The 10,056-nt window shown below is 38.4% G+C and overlaps 3 protein-coding genes across 3 annotated transcripts; 1 reads left to right on the top strand and 2 right to left on the bottom strand.

Annotated features, from left to right (window-relative positions):
• Nucleotides 274–2,449, bottom strand: LOC18792747 (agamous-like MADS-box protein AGL104). The gene is made up of 10 exons (XM_020557466.1): nt 2,265–2,449; nt 2,052–2,108; nt 1,899–1,914; nt 1,704–1,765; nt 1,485–1,515; nt 1,340–1,401; nt 1,136–1,235; nt 890–1,053; nt 585–787; nt 274–398 (listed from the first exon to the last, which is right to left on the bottom strand). Exons 1-10 carry the CDS (start codon nt 2,447–2,449, stop codon nt 274–276), a joined length of 1,005 nt encoding a protein of 334 aa, XP_020413055.1.
• LOC18791443 (probable LRR receptor-like serine/threonine-protein kinase At3g47570) lies at nt 4,868–8,158 on the top strand. The gene is made up of 2 exons (XM_007226227.2): nt 4,868–7,517; nt 7,624–8,158. Exons 1-2 carry the CDS (start codon nt 4,868–4,870, stop codon nt 8,001–8,003), a joined length of 3,030 nt encoding a protein of 1,009 aa, XP_007226289.2. The 3' UTR covers nt 8,004–8,158.
• LOC18792110 (isoflavone 2'-hydroxylase) lies at nt 8,173–10,056 on the bottom strand. Its single transcript, XM_020554737.1, has 2 exons — nt 9,123–10,056; nt 8,173–8,964 (listed from the first exon to the last, which is right to left on the bottom strand). Exons 1-2 carry the CDS (start codon nt 10,023–10,025, stop codon nt 8,344–8,346), a joined length of 1,524 nt encoding a protein of 507 aa, XP_020410326.1. The 5' UTR covers nt 10,026–10,056; the 3' UTR covers nt 8,173–8,343.

Genomic DNA, 10,056 nt, shown 5'->3' with positions numbered 1-10,056 from the left:
ATATAGCAGTTGAGGAACAAGGTGGGGACTTTGGGCCCGTAACTATTGGTCGGTAACTTTTGTCAGCTCCAAATTAAACATTTTACCAATTTTTCTTCACGGACTGACAAAATGAGTAAATTTTACTGTATCGAAAGAGGTAAAAGAAATCATTAAAAAGAATAAAAATTTCCCCGTTATCTACATTCAACATGTTCAAGCATGAAGGAAGAGAAGTAAAATATTATCGTCTAAGCAAATATACACATATAATGTCATATTTGTTGTTGATCATCATGCAGATGATTTGGTGGTGTACTCAAGAAAGTTGGTGGTTTGATTGATGAACTGATCAGACGACAAATATATTTCTTCAAGTACTCGTCCTGTGGGACGTGAAGCAGAAACCAGTTCATTACCTGGAAAGAAATTTAAAATTCTAATCATCAATCTACCAACCATGGTTACTCTCTTACTTTAATAATAAAGATAAATGAATATTTAAAATTTTCTAATATAACTCTAATGACTAATTTGCATGTAGAGCTGAGAGAATTAAATTTCTATTTCAAGGATCATTAATTAATTTCATGCAAAACAAGTACTTGTCTGGTAGAACTCATTCCACGGGGACAAGTTGACATCAATAACTTGTCCCAACTCTGGACGTTGCAAAGTAGTGTTGTTATTCTCATCGTCTAAACCACTGCCTCTGCCTGGGTTCATCTGATCTTCAAGATTTATGCCATGAAGGAGTGTTGATGACTCGGGTGCTGCTATGACTTCAAGTCTACTTTTCGCCTCACCTCTGAATTCCAACAACAACAACAACAACAAAAATTATATAATTTGATTAAAAAGAAGAAATTGATTAATTTCCATAGCTAATAAATAAGATATATATAAACACCTTAGGGGAAGAAGGCCATTTGCATTCAAGAAGTTGAGGATCTGAACTACTTGTGGGTCTCTTTGTGGAAGCCAGTCAACCAGAATATTGTGTGGACTTGCTGTCACAAATTCATCTACATTTGTTGTAGCTGTAGGAGAAGAATCATACTCTTCCAGGATTTGCTGCTTTGCCATAATTAAATTGTCCATACTCCATTAGTTATAAGTTCAGCTAGGCTTGATATTATAACGACAATATACATACCTTGCGCACATGCATACGTTTCAGAGTTTCCTCAAGGATCTGCTCTCGGTACTCAGCCTCATTCAATGTCGTGACTTCAGAAAGATCACCTTCAAATATCCTGCAATGGAAACTTAGCTTATAAGATGAATGCATATGCTTGCTAATTGTAAAATAATTATTTAAAAACATATATAGGAGAGTTTAGGGTTTCAAGGTGCAAACCTCAGTTGATTTTCCACTTCTTTTACTTGTGACTTGCAGCATAGGATTTCTTGTTGAATCTCCTGTAATTGATAGGAAATTAATCAATTTTCATGTACTTAAAGAATGTATGCCAATATCAACTGCTTGCTTGCATGTGCTTGACCTCGAGTTGATCAGAATCAGTACTGATTGGGCTGCATCCATCAAAATGACATGGAAAATTGTCAATATATCGTTTATGTTTATATATATTCCTACTTTCTTTTATGTTTCCGCGAATCTTATCTTCAAATATAACTGAAGTATTGACAATTTTAACTCTGCAAATTGTCTGATCAAAATGAGAACATCAAATTATATAATAAAAGAACGGAGCCAAGACCTGGTTGCTTGATGGGTTTGATCAGCATCCCTCCTCAACTTAACAAGAACGCGCTGGAAAAACTGCAGATTTAAACACACTCAAATGATCAATAATTAAAAGAAGTAAAGATTGATGTTACATAAAAGTTCATAAGATAATATGGCTCTTTCGAAAGATATATATAGATTTATGTACTTAGTGCTAGCTGCTTACCTCTTGATTATGCAGACTTTATAATGGTAAAGAAAGTTGATAGAAACCAAGAACAAGAAGCATCAAACAAGGGAAGGAAAAGAAAAACCATTAGCACAAACACCATATTGATGATGACAAGTTCAATACATAATCAGATGATGATCTCCTTACCGTCCTCCTCGTTCATGCCCTGGAAGATTAACATAGCGTGCCAGAATCTCTTCAATGCTTCACAAAATAACAAAAGAAACAAGAAAACTAATCATTTTTAATTTATTGATATTATTGAACTAGTAAATAGGTAATAGGATATAAAATAAAATAATTATTGTCATGCTTTACCAATATTGAGCAGCTTATATTGAGAGGCAGTCAGATGGTCACCTTTTATTGCCAGAGAAGAGACTGAGTCTCCCAGATGGAGAAAACATGATGAGAGCTACATCAACATCACATAGAACAGAAAGTTCATAAGCTTTCTTCATAAGTCCGTTTCTTCTTTTTGAGTAAGTAACTTGTCTATTAGTCGTATTTTCAATCATCTTGATTTGAAGCTTCACTCTCCCCATTCCTTTAATTTATTCCTAAGCTAGTTTTTACAATTTTTTGTAATTCTTCTCCCCTTTCCTTTTATGTTTTGCTATTTTGGGAAACCTAGCTAGCTACCTATATAGAAAGATAATCAACATGATGGGGAAAGAGGAGGAATCTTTGGCTCTCACACCCATATATAGTTCAAGATGGAAGGTACAAGAAGAAAACTAAGGGAGAAGGATAAGGAGATATGTAGATAATTGAGTTTGTCACTATTAGGCTATTTATGGAATTATCTGACATATACACACAGATATAGCGGTGTAAGGTTAAACAACTAACGAGAACTCTTCGAGTATGACGGTGAAATTATGTGATAACCTGATTTTATGAGTCGGTCTAAATTATTACGTGTTTAGCGTTAATAATATCTAAACACTAAACCCATTAAACATGTAAACTTATTGTATAGCGGATTTATCATTATTGATTATTTTGATTTTATATTATCAGAAGGCCGAACACATGAAATTAGATTGTCAACTAATGTTGAATACTAAAGTTTAAATTTTGAAGATAATCACAAAGAAGATTAAGAGGAAAGAAAAAAGACCAGATAAAAGAAATTTGTACTTTGTAACGAGCTATAGTTAGTTTGTATATGTCAAAGAGAAAACAAGGATGCAGAGCTAATACATGAGGCATGATTTATCGAAGGGGGACGAGGGGATTGTGGGAGGGTCCCACGTAGCACATAGAGAAAATGCGATGTGTCGTATTTTTCTTGTTTGCACCGAACCTTTGATTCTGCGCTCACTCACACCCACGACGTCTATCTGCATGTTCCCCGACGACCATCCCGTTGCGTAATTGCAGAGACTCTGGTGAGAGTTTGTCTCTGGTTGGGCTTCAGGCTTCATAACATGCCTTGAGATTTGAGGGTTTTTGCAGATCATCCCGTGCATGGAGGAGAAGCACTTGTCGATCATGCAAATTCTTGGCGTTTTCACTTTGGTTAAAATTAGTTTATTTTATTTTCAATTTTGTTAAATTATGTTCTTGCCATGCAACCAATCTTGTGCCTAATCAACTCACCGTTTCCTAATTCAATGAACCTTTCATTTTCCTTCATGACTTCCCTTATGTTGATTCTCTTGAGGCTGCTGCTTTGATCAGGTTTCTGAATTTCTAAAAGGAAAATATTTTTTTTTTTTGGCCAACCGATTATTAAGGAACTTGTGGGTTATTGTCCATAGGAAAGAGATGTAGCCCCACATGAATTTTTATTTTTATTTTTATGGTACAAGGGATAGTACAGCCTAAAACAAAAGAAGCAGAAACCCAATCTTTTGTATTATACCAAAGAAAGAGAAAAATCTGAGACATCTTGATTTCTAAATCTTGGTAATGAATGAAACATCTTTCTTAAGGAGAGAACTAAACATCTTTCCTTGAATTATTGAAACTTAATCATATGTGTATTAATTTCTATTTCTTGGCTAACTAAACTACAAATACTTTATTTTTGTACATTTTCCCAGCAAATAACTTTTTTAAATTTAAATTTCAAGCATCAAATTATCATACTTCAAAAACTCTTTTGATGCACGCAAAGTTTGTGCCAAGAGGCTAGTAGTTATTATGCTGAAGTCTAAATTCTAAATTCAAAAGTCAATGTTTGACCCCAAAAAAATTCAAAAGTCAATTCATAAGTAGAATAGGCTCGTAATGTAAAGTGAACATGTGATTTTACATGATGTTTGCAATTATTTTTTTATAATGAAAACGTTTGGAATAACATTCTAAATTGAAGATGATAGATAAACACACATTTTAAATTGAAAAGTCGTCTCCCAACAATAATGCGCTTAAACGAATTACAAAACAAGACTTTTATCATTCACTTTGAGTATTTCATTCCTAAACTATCATTTCCCAATTGTAATTTTATTCTCCATTTATAAAAAGGATGAATACTTAATTGCTGTACGTTCATCATATAACACAGTATATGCCATGTGTTACGTAGTATATTATATATTGATAAGAATCTAATTAGGTCAACAAATAAAAAGAAAATAAATCTATCCCACTTGAGGGTATACGCCGGGAGAAAATGGATATAAAATTTTATGACACAACTACAATTTTTTTTGTTATACTAATAGAGAATCAAAACTCTTAATATTATCATAATCATAACCCAAATTTTAAACTATCTTAAACTATTGTAATTATAACCCAAATTGCGGGATGCAAAATTCAAGTCCAGCATTGGACAACCACAAATGACGTAGCATATATATTGACCAAGGATTCGGACTTCTATATTGGGTATAATAGTAATAGTGAATCTCCCTTATAAATATGACTTAAAACTGGTATACCATAAGCGTAACCTATTATTCCGTAAGAGTTCAAATTCAAAAACAGAAAAAGAAAACATAAGAGACATGGTTTCCCAATTCCATCTATTGCCTCAAACATTTGCCATAACATTCTATGTTCTTGTATGCATATTTGTGAGCGTTGAGGCAGCCATTACAAGCATTGCCACGGACAAGGCGGCTTTGATCTCATTCAAGTCAGGGGTCAGTCTCCCTCCATCTTATTGGGACCAAAACTCATCTCCATGCACCAACTGGACTGGAGTTGTTTGCAACAAACTTGGCAACAGAGTTGTTGCTCTTCATCTTTCCGGCTTGGGACTTACAGGCTCCATAAGCCCTCACATCGGTAACCTCTCCTTCCTCCGTTCCCTTCACCTTCAAAACAACAAATTAACAGGAAACATTCCCTCTCAAATTCTCCACCTTTTCCGCTTGAAATCTCTAAACTTGAGCTCCAACACCATTCAAGGTCCACTGCCATCAAACATGACCCAACTTATTGCGCTCCAAACACTTGACTTGGCCTCAAATAACATCACAGGAACTCTTCCTGAAAATCTCAGTCGCTTGAAAAATCTTCAAGTCTTGAATTTGGCACGAAACAATCTTCATGGTACAATCCCATCTTCCATAAGCAACCTCTCATCCACCCTCACACATTTGAACTTGGGCACAAATAGTCTCAGTGGTAGGATACCGAGTGAATTGGGTTTCCTTTATAAACTCGAGGAACTTGATCTTGCTGTTAACCAACTCACTGGGACTGTTGCCCTTTCCATATACAACATCTCTTCTCTAGTTTTATTCACCGTAGCTTCAAACCAACTATGGGGTGAGATTCCAAGCAATATTGGTCACACACTTCCAAATCTTCTATACTTCAGAAATTGTATCAATCAATTCAGGGGAAAAATTCCTGCTTCTTTGCACAATATCTCCGGTATTCGATCAATTCGCTTGGCCAACAACTTGTTTGAAGGATCAGTTCCACCAGGCCTTGGAAATTTGCAGTTCCTTGAAATGTACAACATTGGTTTCAATCAGATCGTTAGCTACGGCGACGATGGTCTCAGTTTCCTCACTTCCTTGACAAACAACACCCGTCTCCAATTCCTTGCCATTGATGATAATCATTTGGAGGGTGTAATTCCAGAGTCCATTGGCAATCTCTCTGGAGTTATCAAAAAGCTGTACATGGGAGGGAACCATATTTACGGACACATACCCTCCTCAATTGGTCACCTCAGTAGCTTGACTTTGCTTAATGTAAGCTACAATTTGATCTCTGGTGAAATCCCACCTGAAATAGGCCAGCTGAAAGATTTGCAAATGCTTGGTTTAGCAGCAAACAAAATGTCTGGCCATATTCCAAACTCCTTAGGTAATCTCAGAATGTTGAACAACATTGATTTATCCGGAAATTACTTTGTTGGCAATATACCCTCTTCTTTTCCCAACTTTCAGAAGTTGCTTTCCATGGACTTATCCAACAACTTGCTCAATGGAAGCATTTCTAGAGAAATATTTCTAAGCCTCCCAAGTTTGAGCACCATTCTGAATTTGTCTAACAACTTTCTGAGTGGACCTTTGCCTGAAGAAATTGGGCTCCTAGGAAATGTGGTCACTATAGACCTCTCCGACAACCGCTTCTCTGGATCCATTCCCAGCTCAATCGGAAAGTGTTCAAGCTTGGTGGGATTGTTCATGGTCAGAAATACACTTTCTGGTCCTCTTCCTAATGCTCTTGGAGAAATGAAAGGTCTTGAGATTCTAGACCTGTCCTCAAACCAGCTTTCTGGGTCCATTCCTGATAAACTTAAAGACCTACGAGTTCTGCGCTACTTGAACCTCTCCTTTAATCTCTTAGAAGGAGTAATTCCTAATGGTGGAATATTTGTTAAAAATATCTCTAGTGTCCATCTTGAAGGCAACCCAAAGCTCTGCCTACATGTTCCTTGCGTGGAGAGTGCTGCAAGTAGTCATAGGAGAAAAGTACTGGTCCCAGTTACAATAATATTGGGAATATTGGCAGTATGCACTATGGGTGGTTGTTTGCTCTATGTTAGGAAAAGCAAAGCAAGAGTTGCAGCAACTTCTGATTTAGTAGTAAAAGGGCAGCATCGAATGGTCACATATGAAGAGCTCCGTGGGGCAACCGGAAATTTCAACCAGGAGAATTTGATTGGAAGTGGGAGCTTTGGGTCTGTGTACAAAGGGTGTCTACGAGAAGGAATTGAAGTTGCACTGAAGGTGCTTGATATAAGAAAGACAGCATCCTTGAAGAGTTTTTTGGCAGAGTGTGAGGCACTGAGGAGCACAAGGCACCGAAATCTTGTTAAACTGATCACATCATGTTCCAGCTTGGACGTTAGGAACATGGAGTTTCTGGCTTTGGTTTATGAGTATCTGAGTAATGGGAGCTTGGAAGATTGGATTAAGGGTAAGAGAAAGAACGCAAATGGAGATGGATTGAACATTGTGGACAGACTCAATGTGGCCATTGATGTTGCTTGTGGGTTGGATTATCTGCATCATGATTGCGAAGTTGCAGTGGCACACTGTGATTTAAAGCCCAGCAACATTCTTCTGGACAGAGATATGACTGCGAAAATTGGAGATTTTGGGCTGGCCAAGTTGCTGATAGAAAGAACTGGCAATAACGATCTCAGCTCCACAAATGTCCTAAAGGGATCCGTAGGATATATGCCCCCAGGTTAGTATTAAGCAGCCCTCTTCTCATTTGAAGTTTGTGGTTTACCTTATACATCAAGCTAGGTTTTATGATTGTTTACAAAAAATAAGAATGAAATATTATGCAGAGTATGGTTTTGGACAAAAACCATCGACAGCCGGAGATGCATACAGTTTCGGAGTGGTGCTGTTGGAGCTGTTTACTGGAAAAAGCCCAACCCATGAAAATTTCACAGGAGATCAAAACCTTATCAGATGGGTGCAATCAGCCTTCCCTGAAAACATTGTACAAGTACTAGACTCTGAGCTGCTACACCTCATGCAGCATCTGCCTAATGAGGGCCCAATTAATATCATCCCCGAAGCAGAACGTAATTGCCTGATCTCAATTATGGAGGTTGGGATCTCTTGCACTTGTGCTTCGCCTGATGGACGCATTGGCTTGAGGGATGCCCTTCGCAAACTGGAAACTGCTAGACGAACCCTTTTCAAACATACTCATGTCTGAAAGTGCCACTTATTAATTTCATAATTCAACGTCTAATAACCGGCTTGCAACTCAAGTGGTTAGAGCAACATGTACTCCTATAGCCGAGGTCATTTGTTTGATTCCCTCTTCCTTATTTATTGCTTGTATCAAAGAAAACATTTACGTTCTGATAATTTATGTGGTAGATAGTGGAATGCAAGATTTTGATTCCATGTGACAATGTAACTATCACAAATACATAACCAAACTTGAAAATCTTGCCTAAAACCAAAAGAGGGATTATCATATCTAATACTATCTGAAGATAATGTGTATATATGACATGAATTAGCAACCCAAAAACGCCCAATAGTTATTCTCAGAGTTGAGAAAGTAGGTTCAGCATTGTTGGGCGTGGCCTGCACTTTGCAAGTAAAGGGTGAGCTCTAGGCATGGTGAGCCCAGGCCCTTCACTCATGTCCACCATCTCCTCACCAATCCTCTCCCAATCAAAACACTGAATCAGTGATCCCAATGCCAGTCCAAGAATCCGATTTGCTAACCCTTCCCCAGGACAACCCCTCCTCCCTGTCCCAAATGGCAACAACGAGAAACCATCTCTTTCCCCTTGTACATTCAAAAACCTCTCTGGCCTAAATTGTTCAGGCTGTGACCACAAATTCGGATTGTTCTGTATGGCCCAGATATTCACCAACAGCATTGTTCCACGTGGAACATTGAAACCTCCCACGGAACAGTCCTCCGATGACTCGTGTGGGACCAGCAGTGGCCCTGCTGGGTACATCCGGAGGGTCTCATTGATGATGCCATGGAGATGGGGAAGCTTGGCAAGGTCTGATTCTTCAATTAGCCTGCTTTGTCCAATGTGAATATCAATTTCACTCTGAGCTTTAACAAGGGCTTCTGGGTTGTTGAGCAAAAGCGATAGAGCCCATTCCATGGTTCCAAATGAGGTCTCTGTCCCTGCTGCTAGCATCACCTGTGTGCAATTGTGCAAAAAGCCTTTAAACCAACCAGTTCATTTCATATTTCAACCTTGGGACACAAGTTTGATTATTTGATCTGAGTTTTGCATATAGACCTTGTTTTGCATTTGTTATTGGATTTCACAAATTGCGGGTGAGAGAGACTACTTACTTGCATTATGCCTCTTATGATTTCATCTGTATAATATTCAGGTTCATTTCCTTGAAGCGATAACAAAACCTCCACCATGGTCTTGCTCCTCTGTTCAGTAGCAGAGCCACTCTGTTTTTTTCTATGTTCTTCAATCAAATCCTGCATGAATTTATCCCTCTTCCTCTGCAACACCACCAGCTTCTTCTCCAGCCCACTTACTCCCAAAAAGTTCAAAGCTGGTACAAAATCTCCAATATTAGTAGCCCCACTCAATCGAAAGCTCTCTATCATAATTTCTTCAAATCGCTTAGCTTCCTCCAAATCTGCCACATGCTCCCCATGATATCTCTTCCCAGCAATCATCCTCATCATAACATTAAGAGTCAGCTCAAAAAACGTTGACTTCATGTCCAAACTCTGAAACTCCCCACCACCCTTAGAGCCTCTAAAAAGCCGGCAAACCAGTGACCTGACTTCATCGACACGGATGCTATAAAACATCTGAAGGCGGTTCGACGACAATAACTCAAGGGAAGTTATGCGTCTTAGATTGCGCCAGTGGGAGCCATATGAGGCCCAGGTAAGGGAGGTGTAGTTATATCCAAGGGGTTTTCCGGCGAGCAGCTTTGGACGGATGGCAAAAACGATGTCGTTTTTGGTGAAGCATTCCTCAGCTGCAGAAGGAGAGGACACAACAATGACAGAGCGGGAGCCAAATTGGAAGTATGCGATGGGGCCATATTTGTTGGACAATTTGGCAAGTGTTCTGTGGAGGGGTTTCTTGAAGAGGTAGAGATGGCCTATGATGGGGAAGGAGAGACCAGGGCTTGGTGGGAGTCTTTTGCTAAATTTCTGCAAATAGTTCTTGAGGAAAAGAAAGATGGCGAAGAGCAAAATGTAATAGTAGAATGAACTTTCCATTGCTATTGATATGAGATTGGATAGTTCTGCA

This window comes from Prunus persica, chromosome G1, assembly GCF_000346465.2.
Source record: "Prunus persica cultivar Lovell chromosome G1, Prunus_persica_NCBIv2, whole genome shotgun sequence".
Lineage (NCBI taxonomy): Eukaryota > Viridiplantae > Streptophyta > Magnoliopsida > Rosales > Rosaceae > Prunus > Prunus persica.
This window is presented reverse-complemented; position numbering and strand designations above follow the sequence as displayed.

What these genes read in the sequence shown, in the direction of transcription:
- LOC18792747 (XM_020557466.1), bottom strand. Translation starts at nt 2,449, where the DNA reads ATGGGGAGAGTGAAGCTTCAAATCAAGATGATTGAAAATACGACTAAT. An exon ending in CTGATTCTGATCAACTCGAG is followed by an intron (nt 1,402 to 1,484) that starts GTCAAGCACATG and finishes TATCAATTACAG; the next exon opens with GAGATTCAACAAGAAATCCT. An exon ending in GAATGAGTTCTACCAGACAA is followed by an intron (nt 399 to 584) that starts GTACTTGTTTTG and finishes ATTTCTTTCCAG; the next exon opens with GTAATGAACTGGTTTCTGCT.
- LOC18791443 (XM_007226227.2), top strand. Translation starts at nt 4,868, where the DNA reads ATGGTTTCCCAATTCCATCTATTGCCTCAAACATTTGCCATAACATTC. An exon ending in CGTAGGATATATGCCCCCAG is followed by an intron (nt 7,518 to 7,623) that starts GTTAGTATTAAG and finishes AATATTATGCAG; the next exon opens with AGTATGGTTTTGGACAAAAA.
- LOC18792110 (XM_020554737.1), bottom strand. Translation starts at nt 10,025, where the DNA reads ATGGAAAGTTCATTCTACTATTACATTTTGCTCTTCGCCATCTTTCTT. An exon ending in TCATAAGAGGCATAATGCAA is followed by an intron (nt 8,965 to 9,122) that starts GTAAGTAGTCTC and finishes AATTGCACACAG; the next exon opens with GTGATGCTAGCAGCAGGGAC.